This window comes from Mycena indigotica, assembly GCF_014461135.1.
Source record: "Mycena indigotica strain 171206Taipei chromosome Unknown Mind.scaff0001, whole genome shotgun sequence".
Classification (NCBI taxonomy): domain Eukaryota; kingdom Fungi; phylum Basidiomycota; class Agaricomycetes; order Agaricales; family Mycenaceae; genus Mycena; species Mycena indigotica.
The window spans coordinates 4,412,977-4,435,826 of record NW_023503000.1 but is presented as its reverse complement, the minus strand read 5'-3'; the positions used below and the strand labels follow the sequence as shown (position 1 = coordinate 4,435,826).

The 22,850-nt window shown below is 50.2% G+C and overlaps 9 protein-coding genes across 9 annotated transcripts; 3 read left to right on the top strand and 6 right to left on the bottom strand.

Annotated features, from left to right (window-relative positions):
- Nucleotides 1-682: 682 nt before the first annotated feature.
- Nucleotides 683-5,154, top strand: MIND_00122800 (Kinesin-like protein; the record flags this gene model as incomplete). The annotated part of the gene is made up of 24 exons (XM_037358164.1): nt 683-685; nt 739-784; nt 833-864; nt 969-1,003; nt 1,049-1,055; nt 1,117-1,527; nt 1,576-1,701; nt 1,756-1,883; nt 1,930-2,079; nt 2,129-2,145; nt 2,200-2,560; nt 2,607-2,697; nt 2,746-2,844; nt 2,895-2,990; nt 3,038-3,141; nt 3,187-3,346; nt 3,391-3,489; nt 3,534-3,667; nt 3,722-3,774; nt 3,823-4,088; nt 4,140-4,429; nt 4,479-4,583; nt 4,636-4,713; nt 4,770-5,154. 24 exons carry the CDS (start codon nt 683-685, stop codon nt 5,152-5,154), a joined length of 3,276 nt encoding a protein of 1,091 aa, XP_037226074.1.
- A 1,229-nt stretch (nt 5,155-6,383) lies between these two features.
- MIND_00122700 (Alpha-galactosidase) lies at nt 6,384-8,651 on the bottom strand (the record flags this gene model as incomplete). Its single annotated transcript, XM_037358163.1, has 20 exons — nt 6,384-6,391; nt 6,444-6,618; nt 6,678-6,764; nt 6,821-6,898; nt 6,946-7,059; nt 7,104-7,115; nt 7,167-7,305; nt 7,360-7,443; nt 7,499-7,601; nt 7,648-7,686; nt 7,739-7,755; nt 7,805-7,903; nt 7,955-7,959; nt 8,011-8,023; nt 8,080-8,137; nt 8,185-8,263; nt 8,315-8,377; nt 8,426-8,442; nt 8,490-8,504; nt 8,561-8,651. 20 exons carry the CDS (start codon nt 8,649-8,651, stop codon nt 6,384-6,386), a joined length of 1,296 nt encoding a protein of 431 aa, XP_037226073.1.
- A 358-nt stretch (nt 8,652-9,009) lies between these two features.
- MIND_00122600 (Aldo-ket-red domain-containing protein) lies at nt 9,010-10,504 on the bottom strand (the record flags this gene model as incomplete). The annotated part of the gene is made up of 10 exons (XM_037358162.1): nt 9,010-9,083; nt 9,136-9,341; nt 9,393-9,406; nt 9,457-9,548; nt 9,601-9,758; nt 9,807-9,932; nt 9,979-10,103; nt 10,155-10,265; nt 10,312-10,422; nt 10,469-10,504. The coding sequence occupies 10 exons, from the start codon at nt 10,502-10,504 to the stop codon at nt 9,010-9,012; spliced, it is 1,053 nt and encodes a 350-aa protein (XP_037226072.1).
- A 755-nt stretch (nt 10,505-11,259) lies between these two features.
- MIND_00122500 (uncharacterized protein) lies at nt 11,260-12,711 on the top strand (the record flags this gene model as incomplete). The annotated part of the gene is made up of 4 exons (XM_037358161.1): nt 11,260-11,294; nt 11,349-12,190; nt 12,244-12,606; nt 12,656-12,711. The coding sequence occupies 4 exons, from the start codon at nt 11,260-11,262 to the stop codon at nt 12,709-12,711; spliced, it is 1,296 nt and encodes a 431-aa protein (XP_037226071.1).
- Nucleotide 12,712: 1 nt separating this feature from the next.
- On the bottom strand, nt 12,713-14,205 carry MIND_00122400 (uncharacterized protein; the record flags this gene model as incomplete). Its single annotated transcript, XM_037358160.1, has 7 exons — nt 12,713-12,848; nt 12,897-12,996; nt 13,042-13,195; nt 13,245-13,445; nt 13,493-13,663; nt 13,707-14,094; nt 14,174-14,205. 7 exons carry the CDS (start codon nt 14,203-14,205, stop codon nt 12,713-12,715), a joined length of 1,182 nt encoding a protein of 393 aa, XP_037226070.1.
- Nucleotides 14,206-15,270: 1,065 nt separating this feature from the next.
- MIND_00122300 (BTB domain-containing protein) lies at nt 15,271-16,398 on the bottom strand (the record flags this gene model as incomplete). Its single annotated transcript, XM_037358159.1, has 3 exons — nt 15,271-15,720; nt 15,780-16,050; nt 16,106-16,398. 3 exons carry the CDS (start codon nt 16,396-16,398, stop codon nt 15,271-15,273), a joined length of 1,014 nt encoding a protein of 337 aa, XP_037226069.1.
- A 355-nt stretch (nt 16,399-16,753) lies between these two features.
- On the top strand, nt 16,754-18,095 carry MIND_00122200 (Pectinesterase; the record flags this gene model as incomplete). Its single annotated transcript, XM_037358158.1, has 8 exons — nt 16,754-16,996; nt 17,045-17,265; nt 17,310-17,385; nt 17,435-17,555; nt 17,603-17,689; nt 17,743-17,752; nt 17,800-17,887; nt 17,934-18,095. The coding sequence occupies 8 exons, from the start codon at nt 16,754-16,756 to the stop codon at nt 18,093-18,095; spliced, it is 1,008 nt and encodes a 335-aa protein (XP_037226068.1).
- A 34-nt stretch (nt 18,096-18,129) lies between these two features.
- Nucleotides 18,130-19,994, bottom strand: MIND_00122100 (uncharacterized protein; the record flags this gene model as incomplete). Its single annotated transcript, XM_037358157.1, has 8 exons — nt 18,130-18,354; nt 18,403-18,526; nt 18,575-18,823; nt 18,869-19,251; nt 19,300-19,503; nt 19,558-19,678; nt 19,723-19,810; nt 19,862-19,994. The coding sequence occupies 8 exons, from the start codon at nt 19,992-19,994 to the stop codon at nt 18,130-18,132; spliced, it is 1,527 nt and encodes a 508-aa protein (XP_037226067.1).
- A 500-nt stretch (nt 19,995-20,494) lies between these two features.
- MIND_00122000 (Major facilitator superfamily transporter) lies at nt 20,495-22,473 on the bottom strand (the record flags this gene model as incomplete). Its single annotated transcript, XM_037358156.1, has 7 exons — nt 20,495-21,525; nt 21,575-21,709; nt 21,759-21,900; nt 21,944-22,024; nt 22,071-22,134; nt 22,169-22,377; nt 22,438-22,473. 7 exons carry the CDS (start codon nt 22,471-22,473, stop codon nt 20,495-20,497), a joined length of 1,698 nt encoding a protein of 565 aa, XP_037226066.1.
- Nucleotides 22,474-22,850: the final 377 nt, after the last annotated feature.

The window sequence follows — 22,850 nt, the reverse complement described above, 5'->3', positions numbered from 1 at the left end:
TGGCTCAGCAGCGCAGCAACAAGCCCTTGTTTAAGTTGTTGTTCGCGACTCGGTCGAGGAAGAAAGACAGAATCGCCGCTCAGGCTGTCACTTACCGGTGATGCGGCCGATGACAGTTCCCAAATCTGGGGGGGGGGTCGAGGCACGTGTGGTTGTCTGTTGGCAGATCTGACGAATCTGCCACCTCTTGAGACAGTACCACAGCCGCGATTCAAAAATGTTTAGGTGGGAAACATTAGTGGGAATATATAAAGTTTTTTCTTGGCCCAAAAACTCATTGCAAAACATTAAATATTTTGGTCCTAAAAATCCTGTTGCCCCAGCCAAGTCAACATTTTTGGGCAGAAAAACTCAAAGTTTTTTACACAATAAAAAATTAATTGCAAAATTTTATATATTCCCACTAACGTTTCCCACCTAAACATTTTTGAATCACGGCTGTGCTAGTCATTCGCCCGAGAAGAGAGCTCTATTTTTCTGTCTGCAAGCGAGCTAAGAATTGAGCAGATCTACTCCTGCCCACGACAAAGAAGAATGTGCACACAGTAGGCACTCGACCAAAGAAAAAGACTTTTAAACATCAAATGGTCTTCTCCCGCCGTTCCTTCTCACCACGTCGCCCACCCAGGCCACGTCCACCTAGGCCAACGAGAAAACGGAGCATTTGGAAGGAATGGACTGAATGGTGCGGCTTACCTGCTCAGTCCATAGTTTGGTAGTTGATTCGTGAAACAATAGGAAAGAATAGGAAGCAGTTCAATTCAAACAGCAAATAGTGTTGGCGGTTTGTCACCAAACGCATTGGCAGACAGACCAATGAAGCAAGCCGAAGGACAACCTGACGAAGAGAACATAGACTACATGGTCATACGTCATGAAGACTACTTATCACACTCAGAACGACCCCCCCCCCCCACACCCAACTTCGCCTGGAGTTCCCTAATATTCCCAGAAGTAATCTTATCCAGCTAACTGCTAAATTTATGACGGCGCTGGAGCGAAGGTAAGGAAGCAGGTCAGCTGTGAGGTTGAGCTGACATCCTGAGAGGCGTACCGTATCCATATAAGCATTCTCCTCCCCGAATCTCGACTCTCGACCCAACTATGACTTCGCAGACTGAGCTTCAAGGCGTTGCGCGGGCCCTCGCCCTCCCTAATGCTGCGCCAAAACGGACCGCAGCAGCCATGTTTGACCTTACTGGACGAGTCGCTGTTATCACTGGGGCCCAGCGTGGGATTGGACTGGAACTTGCTTTGGGCATGGCGGAGATGGGGGCGGTCGTGTATTGTCTCGATCTACCGGAAAGCCCGGACGACGATTGGCGCACCGTCCAAGCATTTGCAGCGGCTCTGGAGACCGGTGGGAGGTTGGAATATCGGTCCGCCGACGTCACAGACCAAAAGGGCATGTGGAGCCATGTCGAGGAAATAGTCAAGAAGGAAGGGAGAATTGACGCCTGCGTCGCAAATGCGGGGGTTTTGCATGGAGCAGAGTGTTTGGAATATCCGGGAGATGAATTCAAAAAGGTTTTATCTTGTTGTGAAACTACTTTGGCCACTGATGGCTTCTCTCAGCTCATGGATGTGAATGTCAACGGCGTACTTTTCACTGCTCAAGCCGCCGGGAGAGAGATGGAGCGACTGGGAATCCCGGGAAGTATCATTCTGATCGCCTCGATGAGTGGAACGATCACAAACCCCGTGAGCTCGCCAATAACCTTTTGGATCATGCGCACTAACCACTTGTGGTTGTAGAACCAACACTGGGTTGCCTATAACACCAGTAAAGCCGCCGTTACCCAAATGGCACGCTCTATGGCCTGTGAACTCGCCCCAAAAGGCATAAGAGTGAACAGTGTCAGCCCAGGCTACATCTTTACCGAGTAAGTCTTTTGCTCCAATGGCTTTCAGTGAATGCATGGATTTTAGCATGACTCGTTCATTCCTGGACAAAAACCCAGGCCTCAAGGAGAAACTCAGCGCACAAAACCCAATGAACCGCTTTGGCCGCCCAACCGAGCTTCGCGGTGTGGCGTTGTGGCTCGCATCCGATGCATCCACTTTTTGTACGGGAAGCGAGTGAGCCTTGTCTTTTTTGGATCCGAATATTCAGTCTGATGTCCTGCAGCATCAAAGTCGATGGAGGTCAATGCGCCTGGTGAGCTACTGAGAAGTGATAAATACCACCTGTACTTTTAGTCTTAACCAAACTTGATATCGATATTTTATGTGTGCTTGTCGCTAGAGGTCACGCCACCGCGCCATGGCGTGACTGTCACACATTCAACAACCACCAAGCCGGTCCCAAGCCCCCAGTTGTGCGTGGTCGGTGGAACGCGTGGATGGCAACGAGCGGGAAAGCTGTCAAGGTCATTGCTCGTCTCCGCCCACGGCTACCGGGCGAGTCGGCCGACGATGGAATCCGCGTCTGCCATGGGGAATCTGGCACAAACACTTCTAGCGACACCTCCTCGAATACCAGTGGCTCCAGCAGTATGACCTCCTTCACCGGCATTGCTGTCAATAATCCTCGCGACACAAGCCAAATATTTCGCTTTCCGTGCGTAATTGTTCTGTTGTCCAATCCACTACTGACTTTGTGGCAGGTTTACAAGCGCCTATGATGCCGACGCGACACAAGAAGATATATTTTCCAGCGACGTGCGACCTCTGGTTGATGTGGCCCTCAGCGGCGTGGTGCGCGACCCCATTTTCTCTCCCTACCGCTGACTGAAATTCTCGCAGACCGTTACAATTTTTGCATACGGAGTTACTTCAAGTGGCAAGACTTATACTATGCAAGGCAATTCCTCAGAGCCAGGCGTTATCCCTCGTGTCGTACAAGTGTGTGGTCATACCCGTTTCCTTGCTCAGCCTTACCCAAAGTCAACCAGACACTCTTTGACAAGTCCACCACAACCGAAGTCGCCGTGTCCTACATTGAAATCTACAAAGACGATGTCTACGACCTGCTCGTTACGCGTGAAAGTGTGCGCGACCTCTTGATGTGATTTCCTTACCTTATATCATCATCAAGGCCCCCAAACTGCCCGTTCGTGAAAACGAAGCTGGCGTAGTTTTCGTTGCTGGTCTCACCTCTATGCCTATCACCTCCGTCGAAGAGTTTGACACCATCTATTCGTGCGCACCTCCATATTCCCGATGATTCCTCTTAACCTCTGTTAGAACCGCAACCCGTCAGCGTTCTGTCGGCGCCACGCGCCTTAACGACCAGTCTTCCCGGTCGCATGCTGTCCTCACTCTGAACCTTAAGACGAGAGAAGGAAACATGCTGCGGGAAGGCAAGATTAACCTTGTTGATTTGGCTGGGTCGGAGAACAACAAAGTGTGTTTGCCGACCTGGAATATTCATTGTGTTGATTTGAGCAGCAAACGGGTAATGACCAGGCCCGCATGGCAGAGAGTAAAGCGATCAACACGAGTCTGTCTACTTTGGGGATGGTAGTACATGCGTTGAACACTGGCCAAGTAAGCGGAGCTTTTCGGACAATGTTATGCTAAACGAGTTTCAGTCTCGCATTCCTTATCGCAACTCGAAACTCACGCGACTTCTCCAAGACGCTTTGGGCGGCTCGTCGGTTGGGCTTCTCATCTGCAATCTCGCACCGACGGCAAAGTTTAGGCAAGACACTCTGAACACGCTCAAGTTTGTGTTCCTTCTCTGGTTTCTTATATATTGTTCTAATGCCTCTTCAAATAGCTTTGCCGTTCGCACGAAGAATATTGAGAATAAACCTGTAGTAAACGAGCGCGGTATTTGACCTTGAAAATTTCTTGCGTGTCCATTGACTGATATCCTAGACATCCGACCACCGCATATCGACCTTGCCCAGATGCAGCCTCAGGCAAACCCACAAGCTGCGTTGGGTCACGGACGACCTGTGGGGCGACAATCGCTTGTTCCGCGCCCCGTTTCCCGGACATCTACATTTGGAGTTGGAGAGAATCGTCGCCAAAGCGCTCTTGGATTGGGTGCAGTTAATCGTGCGAATCTGCCCGCCCCTCTGGATGCGGTCGCGGAGAAGGAGAAGGACAAAGGATTAAGTGAAGCAGAGATCGATGCTAGGGTGAGTTGTGCCTCACATTTCCATCCTTCGTCCACTGAAGAGTTGATCCAGATCGCAAAAGCTGTCGAGGCGGAAGTCGCACGGAGGCTGGCAGAGCGGGAGCGAGAACAGGAGAAAGAGCGGGCCAAGGCGAGGCAGGAATGGGAGGAGGAGCGAGAGCGGGAACGGGAGGAGGAACGACGAAAGCAACCTTCAAGCAGAGCTCAATCGCGGTCTCCTAAGAAAGAAAAACGCTCTCCCAAGAAAGAGAAGGCGTCTGCACCTTCATCGTCAAACTCAAAACGATCGCGCGAGGACAATGACAGCTTGGCGGCAAGGCTGGCTGAGCTTGAGGGCAAACTGTATGTTGTGGGCTGTTTTTGGTGACACCATCTGACGGATATATGGCAGTCATGCTGATACCGAGGACGCATCTCGTGTCGATTCCCTTTCACCTGTGTCAAGAAAGAAGATTGGCAGATCTTTTGTCGAACTAGCGAGGACGCATCAAAATAAGTGTGTCGTTTTTGTTTACAATCGAAGACTTTACTGAAAAAAATGCTATTAGAGGCGAGCTGAACAAGGCTGTTGACCTTTACCGCCGTGCGTTACTCTATGTCCCGGGTAACACCAAACTCGAAGATCGGTGCGTTTTTAGTTCATGTAGTCGACAAGTTGGTATTCTGATCGATTATTTCATAGCATCCTTGATATTGAGGCAGCCATTAAAAAGGGGAAAGCGTTCAAGGGCCGCAAGCAGAGTTCTCCGAAAAAGGCTGGACATAGGAAGATCGCCTCAGGAGAGATGGATGTAGATGAGGGCGAGAGTGACGACCAGATGGAGGTCGACGAGGTTGAGTCTTCTCTGACTGGCGCGGACGCGTTTGGGGCAGAGGTGACGAATATGCGTGTTACCAGGTCGAAGTCGAAGACCAAGCGAGGGCTTGATGGAGGCATGGAGGCAACACCTGCGAAAAGGGCCAAACGAACTTTGGGAGACGAGAGTGACGAGGAGAACGACAGCAGTCAGGCCCCGCGAAAACGGGGGAAGGGGAGAACCTATCGACAAACTGCAGCCGCGAGTTGAAGTCTTTTGTCGCTCTTTTTTTCCGTAGATGTGCGATGTGTGTTTTATTTTGTACATTATCTTGGATAAATGGGCTTATGGCTTATGTCTGTGGCTAGAGGAAAAAAATCAAACACATCGCGAGGAGGAAGAAGAGAGAAAAGAGGAAGGGATGGTAGATTACTGTACATACCTGCTGTAATGTCCGCGAGAAAACATGCTGTTTTGCGGCCGGGAACAGGGTCGTTGAGCTCGATGGCGGATGCCCAAATCGGGCGGCCTTCACACGTCTTCGTGTCGGCGCTGTTCCGTGGCGTATGCCCTTTCGGGGCACCGTCTCCGTTTGGGCATACGCCCCAGCCAATCGTTTTTCAAACGTGAGTCTGGGCTTGATGGCCCGTCACCGGTCGGCGCTTTTTCTGGGACCGATGCACGTGTCACCCGGTATCACTCCCACGGCTCCGCCGGCAAACGCGCAACCGCTGTTCAACTACTTGCTACTTGGTCAAGCACTTCCCTGCTTGACAAGGAGTGAATGTTTGGGAAAAAAATTTAGAATGTTCAAGCAGTGTGTGTACCTATAGTATACGGCAATTTTGGCCCCCCAAATTGAAGAATTTATCAAAGTTTTCGCGCCTTCGGCGCGCACTACACTAGTGCATCAGTAAAAGTGCACAAAAGTCTTTCAGGTCTTTTAGGTCTTTGGGCAAGACCAAAAAGACCTAAAAGACCTGAAAGATGCAAAAGATGTTGGGTCTTATTCCAGCAGCGTCCTGGTCTTGGGAAAGACTTGAGATCTTTCCCAAAGATCCCAAAAGACGCAATTAAGACCACTTGAAGCTAACATACACTTCAAGTTGCACAATAGTAATATACCAATTCTAATAGCTTGTTGAACACACCTATGGCTCAATATATTCACATCTCTATTCAAAAAACTGCTACTCTCAGCCTACATCCTTTCCAACACCTCGGTGGCACCTCCATCGTTGTTGCCGCTCGGAATACACGGGATGTCATGATTGACATCGGGTCTTCTCGCATCAGACACGGATGCAAACCCATGCCCATATTTGGACATAGGCCGCCACAGGCACTGCCCATGAGCCGATAAATGTAGGAGCAGCAGCATATATATTCTTAGTCCTTTCGCAAAAAAATGTGAATTATCAACGACGTCAGACAACCAATTTGCATAATGCAAATAAAGACTTGGCCCAAGTTGCATAGGCTAATTAGCTAGACAACTCTCAGCCGCCTAAGAACATGACTTGAGACCCAAAAAATCAGTAACTTGACAGACCACATACCAACGTGGGTTCCGTTCTTGTCTATGCATTGCCACCAAACTGAGCATTGGGGAAATATTCCGCTTGGTTCGTTTCCAGCGTCTTTGAGAAGAAGAGCAACGACTCCGTGGGCAGGGACCGAGTGGGCCGTGAAGTTGCGGACCGCTGTTCCGTTGTTGGTATGAGACCAAAGATCCTAAGCAAGTTTTCTGTTTAGCAACATCCGACTTGAAGGAGCAACCTGAAAGTACATACTCGTACGGAGTATTGCCGGCCAGCGCGGATCCAGGGTGATTCCGTTAAATTGAAGAACATGTCAGCAGGTTGATTGAGGGTGTTTAGCTGTGGTTGCGTCAGAACGACTCTGAACAGGCTCTCGATCTTTCGGCTCGACATACAAGCATGAAAACTGTTCCGTTCTGCGAAGGACCACTCCAGTATTGTGCAGGGAAAGAGCTGTTCGATGTCCAATCGGGCTAGGGGTGGATGAACGTCGAGTTTAATAGCAAAAAAAAAAACCAACGTTAATTCCCCACCGGAAGGGTGAAATGCTCTTGCCAATAACTGGGTCCTGGTTGATAGCGAGAATTTCTTTGTTGGTTAAGATCCCAAGGATATCGGAAGTGATGGCAGAAAGCTGTGGATTTCGTGAGCTTCATCTCAATCATAAGATAGGCGCACATTCGTTCCGATCTATGTTGGGTATGAGCTTGGGTCAGAAAAAGGAACAGGCAAGCTTCTCACCAGCAGGGGTGATTTCATCAAGGCCCAAGCCGTGAAATGCGACTTGGCTTCGTCAAGAGACAGGCCACCGTTCCCAAGTTGGAGCATATCCATATCGTTGTGGCCATAAAAGTCGGTGGCCTGGGTGATAAACGAGTTGCTGCAAGACTTGATCAGTCTTCATATCGAGGTCGCAAGCTCTACGATGGCTGACAAGTTGATGATGGCGGCCAGTGATTCCCACTGAGGGGCGATATCACCAGTAACACGCCAACTATGGCCCATGCTGGCGCCCCAGCTGAAGATCCGTCAAAATACAATTATTTCGAGCGAGGAGGAACAGAAGTGCTCACAGCCAGACTTGGCTCCATCCCCACTCACAGAGGGAAAAGATGAAGGGTTTCTTGCCGCTCGTTTTTGCTAGGGAAGCTATTGCATCGGCCATGCGTTGGTATTCTACTGGATATTAGCAGACAAGATTACTGACAAGAAACGTGCTCACTGCCGACAATGCCTTCGCGGATAATGTCGTCGAATGGGACTTGGAGATCGTGAGCGTCAAAGTTTTTGGATGCTGTTTCCAACAGACTGACTGGCGCAGTTATCATATCTGAGAGATGAGTTGGATTAGATAGCCAAGACCAAAGCGCACAACTAACTTGAGGTAGTCGAATCCCCACTCCTGGAACTGCGTAACGTCGCGAAGCTCATTCATAAACGAGCCAGGATAACCGGCACAGGTAAACCAGCCAGAATCACTAGGAGTAAAGCTTCGTCGAAAAAAGGACGCTGGCGGAGATGGCAATTACCCATACTGTCATACCAAGTAAGCGCAGAGCGGAGAGAAGGGAAATGAGGCACGCACAATCCCTGCCCGCCTTGAGGGAGTCGTTGATGAGTTTCGAGTTGATGCACAGCAGAGTCGGACACGTACAAGCCAAGAGAGTGGATTTGACTCGTCATCGCAGTTATGTTTGGAAAGCGAACTTTGTCTATGCAATCTTTCAGTACCTGCCAGAGGACTTTGGTGTAGCTGGACCTGGAACAAGGTCGCCGGATGCAGAGCGATTCTTTTCTGACCAACAATCGTCTATGTTGACATGCATGTAGCCAGCGTCCTGTGAATGATCAGTCAGTCAGTCAGTCGCCGTCAGAAGCATAGGACGCACCTGAAGGCCGAGGGATTTGACAAGTTTGGCTGTAGTAAGGACCAGATTCTGGTCGATATTGCACTACAGTCGGTGTAAGTCGGAGGCGGAAGTTGTTGACCCAAAGGGCACCTGGTAGGCATTCCAGGCTACGGAGGCATTTAAGACATCGGTCTTCCGCAGAATCTCTGCTTACTGTTGTACCCCAAAGCTTGGAAAAGTCGATTCAATCTCAAGCAAGTTGACTAGGAAACTAGAGAAACACACCTGGCAGCTTGGCAACCCCATTGCTGAGTCCGGAAACGCTGGTCAGCAGCGCAAGCATCGAGATGCCATGAAGGCTGGTGAAGGGAATCATCTTCAAGTTTGCAGGAGGTCAGACCACCCTCCAGCCCCATCTTATACTCTATGCCGCATGACGCATGGTCGAAGAAATGTAGGCGGCGTTTGAGCTTCGAAGAAGGATTTCAAGGCCAGCAGACCGCAAACACGGTCAAAGTGGAAAAGAACACGGAAGAATATGTGATGGCCGTGGCGGAGTTCAAGAAATGCATAGTATCACGAGTCACGAGAGAACAGTTGGAAGGCCAGCTGCAGGACATTATTGAACAATGAATCGGGTTCGTATCGTATTTGGATCATCCAATCGGACATCCTTCTGTCAACAATTTGAAGTTGACCAAGTATTTACACTACATAGCAAGCGACAACGAATCTCAGTGGAAGTAAACAGTCGCATGGGCCTTGACAATGTTCCAGGCCTCATCCAAAGCTTCAACGACATCATCGGCTGAGGAGAAGCCCAATTAATGACCGAGCCACATTCCAAAGCAAGGACGCACGCAATGGGCCTTTCTCCAAATCATCCAAGTTCGACTTGAGCTGGCCGATATTCGACGCGCCAATGATAATGGCATCGCCGTGTTCGCGCTGAAGCTTCGAATGATGGGCAACCCAACGGAGGCCGACTTCGGGCATCGTGAGGTTGTATTTCTCGATGACGGGGCGGATGATAGCAAGCGCCGCAAAGTTGGGTTCGTTCCAGTAGCTGCAGATGTATTAGTACTGAGCTTCAGACATACGATATAAGCGCATGTACCGCGCGCGTATGCTCTACAAGCAGCGGTGAGCTTTCCTGGAGTTGGCCATAGACAACGACCGACCTTTCCAGGCAAGTTATCGGCATTCAACCGAGAGCCAGGCACTGCTTCTGCATCCATCGAGGTGTATTTGCCGGTAAAGAAACCACCGGACACTATGGACAACCGAGATAAGTTCCCCGCATTAATTGAAAAAATTATACGCACGAGGACTGAACGCGTAGAAGGAAATACCAAACTTGCGGAGGGCGGGGAATAACTCGGGTTCGACTGTTCGCTGAATGGCGTTGTAAACGCCCTGATAAACCGTTGGTAAAATGTAGCCATTGGCCTTGCATATGCCGACAATCTCGGCGACTTCCCACCTAATATAATGAGAACTTAGTAAAGCTCACAAAAAAGGACCATCATACGCAGCGTAGTTACTGATTCCGAATCGCTTGAATTTTCCTTCGCGATACAATTCATCAACGGCCTTGAGGGTGACCTCGTATGGTGTAGCCCGGTCTGGTCCGTGGAGGTAGAACATTTCAAGACAGCTATCCACACGTAAGAAACAGGCGATCGAGAAGGGTAACCACCTACTCGGTCTTGACAGCATCCAAAGATAGGGCAAGATGTTTGCGGACATCCTCTGGCGTATGTGAAACCCCGAACTTCTGCAACTGCTCATATATTTCGGGACCAAGAAGATGCTTCATCGTGAGTGCCTATATCTCTTGAGTATTTCAGAGCCCTAGAGTATTTTATGTGATTGGTACCCGTTTGGTCGGATAAAGCTTCGTCTCCATTAAGATGCCCTTGGCTTTCCAGTCTACCTTACCGAGGTATTCTTCGCTGGTTCCTTTGCAATAGAACCGCGCAGTGTCGACCTAGTAGAAGTATCAGTAGCTGTAATGTGTCCCGGCTGCAACCCACTTCTCGATAGCCCCGCGCTACAAAGACGTCCAACATAGCTTCGACCTCTTTTACATCCGTTACACGAGCGCCCTCTGCTCTGGTCTCCGGGGCACCAACAGTCATAGCACCCTATCGAAGTTCAGTTCATGCAGTCCTGGTAATAGCTGCAACGCACGAAGACAATATTGAGTGGGGACTTGGAGGTTGTCATAGTTTTGCTCTTTCAAGTCATCGACCTGGCCACTTATACATAGCCCTAGAAGGTTCACACGACATCATCTGCGGCGGGCGCTTGACCATAGCACCTCTTAGTCTTGCGAATCGGCAGAAACGCGGCTTCGGTGGGGGTTATCGGTCGCGTAAGGATGATTTGTGGCTTGCTTATGTGGCGTTGGTGTAAGCAAACAGTGAATCCGGCTTGCCTGATATTCGAAAGCGTGCCAAGGTTGCAAACAGCTCGGAATCCAGGACATGGAATGGTTTAAGGAAGACACGGCCTCCAATCGAATAGCTCGTGCAAATTGATAACTGAGAGGTCAGCAAGGAGGGCGATATATGTTGAATATGTTAGGGGCCATAATTTACTAGCTCTCGGTACCGGATTCGACGATATGGGAATCCCTATCTCCTTGAAAGTCAGCAACCCCTCCAAAACCGCTAAAACGGAGAAATTAGATAGTACCTTGTCGATACGACCAACTCTGGTGTTTCCCTCCAGCTATTTCTGAAAGTTCGAAGGGGTATAGGAGTCTGGTGCGCAGCGGTGTGGCATTGGTGGCATCACGAGTCAAAAGACAGAGAAGCCAATCACAGCACGCGACATGCCGTAAGACAGATTGCATCACTGATGAGATGCAACTCAATCTTTTTCTTCCCCATCGCGGACCGCTCCCGCCGACAATTTCAAGCCTGTTTTAAGCTGTTTTGAGGCTTGCATCGGAATCGACCCTCTTTTTTTTCGCCATCATGCCCTTTTCCAGCCCTCCGCCGACACCTTCGTAGTGCGCGTTGCATAGTTTTCGTGTCTTGCCTTGAAGCTGACTGACCCACTCTAGTCAGCTACCTCAAGAGCTCATCGATACAGTAGTAGAGAGTCTCGCGACTTCCTCGCCCGAAGATCACGAAATCCTCCGAGCATGCTCTATCGCATCTCGCTCTTTCGTTCGTCCATGCCAACAGCGGTTATTCCACTCGTTGAGGCTGTATACCTCCCGCCATTCGTTTTGCACACGGGGAGACGCCGTATCAGCGGTCAACATTGTGACTCGACTCGCCCGGCTTCTCGAAAGCTCACCACATCTTGGCGCATACGTGAAGGAGGTCAGCATCGCGTACCCGAAAAATGTCCTCGACGAAAACTCGGACGACTACTCCGCCTACATCTGTTCCCTCCGCGCCGTTTTCCAGGCGCTTCCAGGAGTTGCAGCACTCTCCATCCAACCACGCGCCATAAGCTGGGACGATATCTGGAACATCTACTCCCTCCCCCCCGACCTTGGACCCGCAATCTTGCCTGCACCCCCCTGCGAATTTCTCCAACGCCTCGAGCTCACACGAATACATCTTGCGACCATTAATGAACTCGAAAGTATTGTGGCCGTTACCCCCAATCTTCGCCACCTTGTCCTTCGTGACATCATGATATATGAAGTCGACGAACGCGAAGAGCCCCCTCCCCAGCCCGGTACAGCTGATGACACGCGCATAGCGACCTTAGAATCACTGGAGCTAAGGGTCGTGCCCTCCTACTTCTACCAGGAAGCACTCGAAGCGTTTGCGCAAGTGAAAACCATCACCAACTTGCGGTCGGTGTGTATCGACGAATACGATGACCTAATCTTGAGCACAAATGCCGCGACGCTGGAGGAGATTATCCTCATTCGAAGACACGGACAGGGTATATACCTTAACGTGTCCGTTAGTCGCCTTTTCGCTGACTTTTATCGACAGACGTGCATTTGATCGGGACTGCATTGCTCGATCTTCTCTGCAACGATGTTCTTCGGCATTTTCACCTCAAGCTAACGAGCGACCTGACAAATTTGCATACCAACATCCAACACATCCGGGTTCTCACTAACACCCGTACCACCTTCGCGCAAAACAAAACAGTCTTCATCAATCTACAAGACACGGAACTGCTCTACTCTCTGCTGTCCGACATTGACGATTTGTTCGGAGGTTCCCATCTTGTGCCAGGGCCACAAAGGATCGTCATGCAGCTGGCGTTTCAAGGAAGAACCGAGGATGTGAGGCAACTAATGCCGCTATTACACGCAAGAGGGATCTTAGAAGTCGTCGAGCTATCTCCAGGTGACGAGGCTGTTTGCTATCCTGACTTCATGCTTAGACTTTTTTTTAGATGAATTCACAGCAGCAACAAGACAGTACCGGTGTAGCGAATGTTACGACGTTTAATTCAGACTGTCACATGCGAAGCTGGTGGCGAGTCGGCCTGCATCATCATTAAAAAGTCGAGAATGATGCTCGTCGCAGCAAACGAAGTAATTTCTGCGTGATCATATGCAGGAGCGACCTCGACCATGTCGACACCCCTGGTTGCACCGTCAGCAAGCCAATAAGGGGAGAAAGAGGCCACATACACGAAATTGAGGCCAGCCAGTCCCCGCATGATCCGCTTCACTTCCCTGGTTGTCCAGCCGCCCGCTTCTGGTGTTCCGGTGGCAGGAGCCATTGCTGGGTCTATCATCACGTTGGTACAGCCACTTGAATAAGCAAGAAATATACCAATTGTGTCGATGTCAAAGCTGAGATAAACCGGGCCAGTGCCAACGCGCTGTCGAATGCGCTGGATAACCGCGTCGATGCCGTAGTCATCCATATCCTCTGAGCTAATGACAGCAAACCCCACTGACTCGTCGTGTTCTACCATGGTTTTCCCCTGAGAGAATGTTATGAGGCACAAAGTGAAACTTGAAGGTGTTGCTCACACCCATCTTCTGCCGAATACCCGCATGAATGCTGTGGTTCGTCATAAGATTCTCCTCGGCAGCAATCGTGAAGTAGGAGCCGTGGCTAATGCGCTCTGGCCCGATAACAGCACCGACGTCGGCTGTGTCAAAGTGCGCGTCAAAGTGGATGACCGAAACCGGACCGTAGACCTTGTGAAGGGATCGCAGGATTGGTAGAACCTGAATTGCGTGTTACAAGTCTGTTGGACACGAAAAAAGAGACGGACAATGGTATGATCGCCTCCCAAAGTGACGATTCTGGGATGCTCCAGTCCATCTTTCGCCATAGAAGCGGTGTACGATTTGGTTGCCCCATGAACGGGTCGTGCTAAGAGAGTCGAGTAGGCAACCTCCATCTGGTCAATGGCTTTTGCGTTGTCCATGGGAGTTACGGGCACCTTGCAGAGAGTTAATGGATAGCGACCACAGACGGGGACTTACGTCTCCACAGTCCACTAACCGCGCACCAAAGTCGTACACTCCGGCGCCCCATGCTAATGTATATGCTTTCCCACCACCCGGTGCTGCGGCTCTTATCGACCTTGGGCCAAACCGCGCTCCAGGCCGGTATGATGTTGTGGTGTCAAACGGGAGCCCCAGGATGGCGATATCGAAAGGCTGAGATGCATCCTCAAGGCACTTGGCGTATGGAAGATGCATGAAGCTTAGTGGACCGGTGAACGCCATGTCGTGCTGCTTGCCGTACTTTTGGTGCCATTCCTCTTTCGTCACATCGAGGATGTTAGGATGGAGGTACTCCTGTGTTTGGGCGGCGACGTAAGCACAAAAGACGAGGAGGAGGAGAAGCATGGCGGGCAAAGATAACAGACTACAAAAGTTGATAAGAACAAGATGATGATACGCAGTCGTGGGTGTGGCAAATACCCAGAAGAGAGAAATAGACGTGCCTTGGTTCTGGTGTATGGCCATGAATAGCCATGAATTCATCATTCTAGTTCGCGGTCCGTGACCACCGTGACTCTCAAGCTCATCTTTTGACTTTGCCTCTTCTTCAAGAATCTCTCTGTGCGATTCTATGTAAATTCGTGATGCGGGTCTCCTGCAACGGAACACCCTCTATTGACTTTCATTCAAGTCAAAGGCGGACTACAGCAATATTCACAAGTATAGCAGCATCATTATTCGCGGTAGGTGTACATCGTATAACTTTACAAACACTTCAATTTCTCTAAACAGCGCCGCTCCAGCAGCATTATAACTTAATCATTATGACGCTCCGCGTGTCCGAATTCTATTGGGTGGTGTGTGGTCAGCGCTAGGCTAGACGATCATTCTGAAATACCGTCAGCACCTCTCAAATCTAAACTAGAATACCGACCAATGCGCCCATGGAAGATGGATTTCTATGATGGTCACGGGTGGAAGGAGGTCCGACGGCGGGGGCCATGTCGCCGGACATGAGTTCTATGTGGGCCCAAGCTATCGAGAGAGCCGGACAAAGTGGGCAGCGTCAACCAGCGCGCAAGGAAGCTGGGCTGTTCCGGCTCGAGGCGGGGATGTGATTGGCTTTGGGGTGTTAGGCCCCGAGCTATAGGCGATGCGAGTGGCTCCGTTGCAGATACAACAGAGAGGAAGAGTGCGAAGAGCAAGGCAGTTGTTAAAAGGAACCAGGCGGGTGTGGCCATCGTGGAGCGAGTGGAGTGGTTTAGTGAGTGAGTGTTATGGTCGTGGTGAGAGTGAGAGAAAGAGGCGTGTTGGAACTAGTCAAAGAGTCAAAGAGGAGGTTCTCCACGCGCACGGCGCATGGTCGCCTCGTTTTGGTGTGCCGTCATGCCAGAAAAGGCAAGTCAAGCACCATAAACAGTAATGACCCCTCTTTAAAGAGACTAACCAATGATCAATGACTGTCTGTTTTACTGCGCCGGCGTATGGAAATATATTACCACATCCGAGTCTGTGTGCTATGCTAATTTTCTCCAAAAGAAACATTTTTGTCACTATATATGTATATATATCGGAATCCCTGGCCATTGCCATCCTGATGTTACTCGCCAGTCTCCACAACCGTGACATCCATATCAGCGTTCGAAGTCTTGTCACCGTCGTGAAGCTCTGACCATGCTGGGAGGTCGAAACAGCCGGGAAGACCTTCCCATGCCTTTTTTCGCTGTGAGTTGAACTCGGCTTGTGCAGCTCTATCGCAGCGAGAGCATAAAGATTTGGGTAATGTCCATGGTCTGAAGACATCAACGCCCTGCGTATCTGCCGCCATTTGGAGCAACTTTTGAAGGTGGGGACCCCTGCGTTTGATACAGGAAGCTTTGGACTCGCATGTGGTGGTTGGGACAACATCTTCGGTCCCCAGCCACAAGTGTTGTCGGCGTTGAACTGCGGTAAGCCTCTCGAAACCGACAGCCAGTAAACGTTTTATGTGAGGCGACAAAACGATTGCCTGGCCGGTTGCGTCCAGAATCCGGTCATCCAAGAGCTCGGCCTACAAGTTATCACGAAGTCATTGGACACAGTGAAGAACGGAGCGACTTGATAACTTACCAGAGTCCAATCTTCCAAACATTCATATGCGACACTGGGAATACATGTCTGAACATCGCACTCGTAGACAAGTTGGAGAACCCTGAGCGGGAGGAATTCGTCCGATTCGGTCAGAATCGGTTCAGTAAGCGCCCAACCAGCCAAAGTCGTGTGATATCGGCGTCGCAAACGCGACACAGCATTGTTGCGTGCCGACTCCATTTGGTATTTAGTTCCGAGTCTGAGCATCGCAGCAACGATATTGAACGGCCAGAGATGGGTATGCTTGAATCTAAATGCCATTAACTCTTTTGTATGGCTCAGAACCAAACAACAGAAACACGCACGGGTCATACAAGGTTTCGAGGAACAGCTCCCAGTCTTGGGCCGAGTCTTCAACGCATACAACGGGGCAGCCTTCAATAGTTGGTTCGTCCTTTGGCAGGGGTAGGGAAAACATTGACTCGAAGACAGGAGAATGGCGGCGCAGAACGTCTTTGTTTATGCGGAATTGTGTCGATTCGGCTTGCAGGATCACGTCTCCATCGGACATCCACGTCGTAGACCGCGTTATTACGGGTTTGGAGTCTTCCGGAGCAGAGACTGAGTCTGTCCGTTTGCGTTTGGGTCGGCCGGGCATAGTGTTTTGAAAAGGGTGTGACCTCACAGTCACGTCGCGTCACGGTTGTGACAGAACGCGTTCTTCCCCTTTTCTTCCAATCCACCTTCATAACATAACATAACCTTTGACGACATTCGATTTTACCCAGACTCTCCTTCAATTGGTGAACCCACTGCTGCATGTCATGCTGTCGTTCGGCAAAATTTCTCATTCAAACAACGCCTTCCTCTTCCAAAACTCATAACCTCGGATAAAAACATTTGCTGTCGTCCGGACCGCTGCCCTCGTGAGCCAACCACCAGACTTCTACGCTCGAGGCGTTAGCCGGTCCATAAAAGCACGCTAGGCATGTAACTACCAGCTCAGCTCCTCAATGACTCTAACCCAGCTTCTTTGTTTGCCCTTGCTTTTTGCAGTCTTCGTTTTGGGGGCGTCGCGGACCAGTCCGCCCAGTGGCGCCATTGTTGTTCGAGCGGGGACGACAACATCTGGAGAATTCTCCACACTTGCCGCAGCGGTTGCTTCTCTTCCCAACGACAGCAGCTCCCGCTCTATTTTCATCTATCCTGGCACCTATTCTGGTCAGGTCTATATTACCCGCTCAGGACCGCTGACTGTGCGTCATCTTATCCCTTGTCCGTGGATATTTCTCAGCATTTGAAAGGTCTACGGCTATACTTCTGACACGTCGACCTACAACGGGAACCAGGTCAACATCGTCGCTGCCGGAAATGCTACGGCTGCGGGCTCAGACGACGCTAGCGGGACCCTGCGTATCCATAAAAATGACTTTGCCATGTACAATGTCAACGTGAAGAACACCCTTGGTGCTGGCGTACAAGCTATTGCAATCAGCCAGTATGGCTCGCGGGTTGGTCTTTACGGGTATGTTGTCCTTTAGTCAACTCCCTGGTCTGAGTTTATTGCAGATGCGGGTTTTATGGGTATCAAGACACACTCTATGCGAATCAGGGAACCCAGGTCTATCTAAAAGGCTACATTGAGGTAAACCTTTCGAAAGCACGGAAACACATAAGCTCATCTGCATGGGTAGGGCGCGACAGACTTCATATTTGGCCGCTCTGGAACTGCTTACTTCGGCGGCAACACGATTGGCGTCAAGGGCCCCGGGTACATAACCGCAAGTGGAAGAACCTCCAACGACGCATTCAGCTGTATGTCATCAGTGTCTGCATTCGATATTTGTTCAACCTTTCACCAGACGTGTTCAACCAAAACACTATCGTTCTTGCCTCTGGTGCCGCCTCTAACACTACTGGGAAGTTTTATCTCGGTCGGCCATGGGGAAGTAAGTCTGCTGCGTTTCACTTCTTTTTTTGTTGATGAACCTTTGCCTATTAGATTATGCAAAGTCAAGGCCTTCTTGATATATGTGCCAGAAAACTAACATCGGACCAGAGTTATCTTTAAAAACACAGTGATCAACCCAACAATCAACAAGGCGCTCTGGTCAGTCTGGTCGTCATCCAGCCCCAACACGGATTCGGTATGGCGTTACATTTGCTTACAACTGTGAATTGAAACTTGCCCAGGTCTTCTTCGCAGACTACAACACTTCTGGCGGTGGCGCCTCCGGTCTCTCCCGAGCGAGCTTTGCGACCGCACTGAGTGCAAGTCAGGCAGCAAGTTATACGATTTCCAGTGCTGTAGGGAGCGATTACGCGTCCTGGGTAGATGCAGCTTATGTTGTTTAAAACCAAATTCACAGTATCTGCGCTTGTCTCTTATTTAAAATGCAGCCAATCGTTTGATCTCTTCTGCGGACTCGTTTGTTCTCCCCATCTGCACTGTATTACGAAGCCGTTCCGCATTCTCTCTCAACATTTTACCCTTCGCACCGCGAGCCTCGGCAAAAACGGCCTTGAATTCAGCGACGGCGTCTTCGACAGTCCCAGTAATATTCACGCTGTCGCCAAACCGCAACGAAGGGCCGACCTGGGCGCCGGTGCGAATCTGATCCTTATGGTGAGTTTTGAAGAATGCTACATCACGGAACATTACCTGTAGAAGCTCGATTGCAACAGGGTTGGGCTCCGATGAGAACGACAAGGCATTTCCTGGCTGCTCGGCAGCAACTGGCCAGATAATCATAGGCATTCCTAAGGTCATGGCCTCCGTGATTGAGCTTAATGAACCAGTTAGCCAGGTACGACATCAAATGAATATGACAGACTTGAAGCCGCCGTGAGTGAGAAACCAACCAACAGCGTCGTGTTGGAGTATCGCGCGTTGTTGTACCCAGGAGGTGCAAATGAGGCCTTTCCCGCTTGAATTGACACGCTCGATAAGTGATGAAGAGATGGCGGCTTGGCTCCATGAGCTCCCGAGAGCGAAGATGAAGGGGAAAGCTGGTTCCAGCGTCAAAAGGGTCTCGACCAGCGCCTCGACGTGTTTCGGCGTCGCAACGGGGAAGAACAACGATCTCGTAATCACTTAGTTTGAAAAGAGAAAGAAGTTTGGAGCTCACCCAAAAGATATATAGAGTACCGAGTTCTTGCTGTGTTTGTCGAGGAAGCCAGCTATCTCGGGATCGGTTATTTGCTCCTGTGTAGCATTCGCCTCGAAATATTTTGGATGTGTTTGCGGTCCGACGGCGAACAATGTTTGGTTGTGCTCCATATAGTGCTTTCGTATCTGGGGAATACCCATAGGCTCCAGGTATGATCCTGAAGCAGCAATGTAGCCATCGACGCGTTTCCCCAACTGTTGCCCAGAGGTTAGGATCGGCCAACCAGTGATGGGCGGACCGGCAGCAAGAGTGACCCGCTCATAGTCGTATGTGTCCGGCAGACCCGGGATGTGCACGATTTGGCCCGTCAGTTTGTCTGTGCCATTAAATGCCGAGCAAATCTTGAGTGAAAAGTCGGCATTTCTCGTTTCAAATGAAGAAACTCATACCTCCAGCTGAATTTGTTCTGGTGCACGGCCCGCTCGTAATGTCTCGTCGCCCATGATCTTGTCGAAAATAGCGGTGAAGTCACATTCGTTTACCATAACGAACAGTGCGGCCGCGTTGGAGCAGTACCATAACACGGTTTTGATATCGGGGCCCAGAATGGATTTGGTTGGGTCAATCACATGCCCACCGCAGGTGAAGTCGAACTGTAGGTTTATTAAATATACGTCGACACACATGTACACTGACCATAGACGCACATGAATGGTTCGTGGTTTTGGCCATTCGGCGCTTCCCTGAGCGAGCTCAGGAATGATTTGCATCCAGCCCATGACTAGCTCACGGAAGATGGCCTCGTAAGCATCCAGATCGAATGCAACTCTGCTAGCCTTAGAATGAATGAGGCGTCGAAACAGAACACGCACCCGCTATCTGGAGGCATACCGACACCGATAATCCGAAGACGCGAAGAGTCGTATGTGCACCCTGCGAGTTCTTTTTCCATCTGGGAGACTGTTGAATTGATGTCAATGAGCATACAAACTAGCAGACGAAACCCTCTACCAAGAACCTGGTGCTGCACAATCGACATGACGAGCGTTGGATCCGCGCCGAGGAGCTGTACTGATAGGTGAAGATAGCCCACAGTGTGGCCCCACATTGGGGGGAGTAATGTTGCAATGTGGTGGGTGGACATTGAGGCGAAGAGGTGTTTCCTCAATCCATTCGTCAAGCTAAATCCTGATCTTATAGATTAGCATCAGGTTTGGTGAGAGGTGCAGGTCAAGCCGTACACTGTCATTCAGCTCCGCCTAGCATGTTCATTGCCGACCGACCGATAACGATTTGACGCCGTTCCCCGATCGCGAGTTTGTGTTGCTTGCTTCAAAAGAAGTTTTCAACGACGCCGGCAGTACCTGACATTGAGTATTGACGTTCACACGACACGGAAAGGGCGGAGAGCTCTCACCCGAACCCATCAAGCAATGCAATCCAAGGCCTTAGGCATCTGCTCATCGGGAACTCGAAAGGGAAAAAAAAATCCGTGTGTGACGCGTGACCGTCAGCGCCTCGTGACCGTCACACACGAGGCTGAATATTAATAGCCTCCCGGCTTGCAAATCAGTGTCAAAGCAATCGGGTGAATACAAGTTACGAAGAAAGTACCGTACAAGGTCTGATTACTCTACAATAAGGTCAAGCTGCCACCGAAATCTGTGTTCGTTTTATATTTCTCCACTCCATCAATGCTGCGCCAAACAACGACAGTCCACCCAGCACAATTGAGACCTCAAATGCTTTTGTCAAGGCGTGATTGTAGACCTCAAGCACGGCAGGTAAATAACGGGGATCGACGATGTGTCGTAGATCTGTTGCACCTGCAGAGACAACTGCAAGCGGCGAGATGCCTGGAACAGAGCGAGTTATTCCTGAAACCAGATTCGTGGTGAAGACGTTAGTCCCAACAGAAATAAAAAGAGCGCTTCCAAGCGTTTGAAGAAACATCACCACTGAAGTACCAGTGGGGATGTCCTCTAGTGGGAGTACGGCCTGAACAGCAATTAACGGCTGCTGCATGCCGAACCCAACCCCGAGCCCGTAAATAACCTGGTAACCGATCCATCTTGGATGTGGGGTCGTTACAGAGAATGTGGAGATGAGGCCGGCACCGATGGTCATCAGCGCAGTAGAAACCCACATCCATGGCGCGTAGAGACCGGTAACGGTCACAATGGCGCCGGAGAGAAAGGCACCGATGACGAGGGAGAGGATCATTGGGACTGTGGAGATGCCTGATTTGACTGCAGAAACGTTCTTGATTGCCTGGAACCAAATCGGGAGGTAGAACACCAGCAGAAAGAAGCCGCCGTTAAGGCAAAGGGAGAAGTAAGCGCCAGACCAAACCGATCGTCGTCTGAAAACGTGGAGAGGAACAGTTGCGTTAGAGCCCATCCATATTTGGACAGCCCCAAACGCAAGGACGAGAATTCCGAAGGTGACAAAGAGGCCAATTATTCGTGGATTGTTCCAAGCATAGGTTGAACCACCCCATTGCATCGCGAGTAGAAGGCTCACGATGGCAGGTATGAAGATGATTGTGCCAAGGGGGTCAAAATGGGCGATACGAGCGCGTAGGGTGATTGTATTCGGTTCGTGCTTTGCGTTCGGGGGCATTTGGAAGAGGAAGACAACTAAAGCGAGGGTGATAGCCCCGATGGGAAGATTTACTTGAGAAGGGTGAAGCTCTGCGAAGACAAAGATGAGCCTCAGACGTACTGTAGAAGCACCATCTCCAAGAGACCTTATCGGTGAAAACTCCGCCAAGAAGTGGTCCAGCGACGCTAGCTATACCAAACATAGCTCCAATGAGACCGGTGTAGATGGGCCGTTTTGCGAGTGGAACCGAATGAGCTGTATCGTAGCAGTGAGTATCCCTCAAAGAGAGGATCTGAAATCCTACCAATTATGATCAACGCGCCAGAGAATATGCCCGCTGAGCCAACACCTGCAAGAGCACGGCCCACGATCAGCGCCTTCGATGTCGGCGCTGCGCCACAAACTGCAGAACCAATTTCGAATATTGCAATAGCAGCGATGTAGACCTGGCCAGATTAGACATGAAAAAGCCATTGGAAGTCGACGAACCCATTTGATGGATAGAAAGGTGTAGAACTTACCGAAGAGGAGTTGAGTAGAAGCGGTTGCAAGAGGATAGACGCTTCCGTACTAATGGTTTGCTGAGCCAGAAATCAAAAAAGAAGAGCAGACTTACCCAGACCAGGTCGTCAAGGGAGTGAAACTCGTCTGTTATCCTCGGAGTCGCGGTGGCTACATGGCTTGAGTTGACGACCGGAATCAGGGCCGCGTCACTTGCCACTAATGGTCGTATCGAGCGCGACCAGGAATACAGAAAGACATAGCGCTCCCATAAGCAAAGACAAGGTGAGACCGTGAGGATAGTTTCGCTCTTTCTCTGAGTCGTCGATGCGAACAGTGTCAGATTCATGTTTCCCAGCGGTAAGAGCGGCCAACGGCTGTTCAGGGCTTACGCTTGCGCGTCGTTGGTGAGATATGGACACCTAGTAAAATGGGTGCATTACTTCGTCGCGTCGAGGCTATGACAGTCCAGTAGTGAATACCTCTGTGCTGACCCTTGCTCTAGTCGACTCCGACATGAGAGTGGGAGACGGGGGTGGATAGCATTCCCGAGAAGGTGCAACGTCACGGTCAACATCGACAAAGATCAGTATCGCAGTCACGATTGCTTACGAGTACCAAATTCATCCCTTCGAGTTGACCACTAAGTAAAGCAAAAGTAAAAGTGTCTCGCATTCTCATTGCACAAGGAGTAAGATTCAATCATTACAAGCTAATTTTGTTCGCAAGGACCCCATGACTCGGACTGTCTACTGGTAAATTAAATGTTAAATGTTATTTAAATGGAACAAAAACTTGAATATAAGTCACTGGCACTATTAACCGATAAGAAAATACTTGGTACTTACCGAAGATTGTGAACCTATTCAGCGGATAGACGGAAGATCCTTCCTCA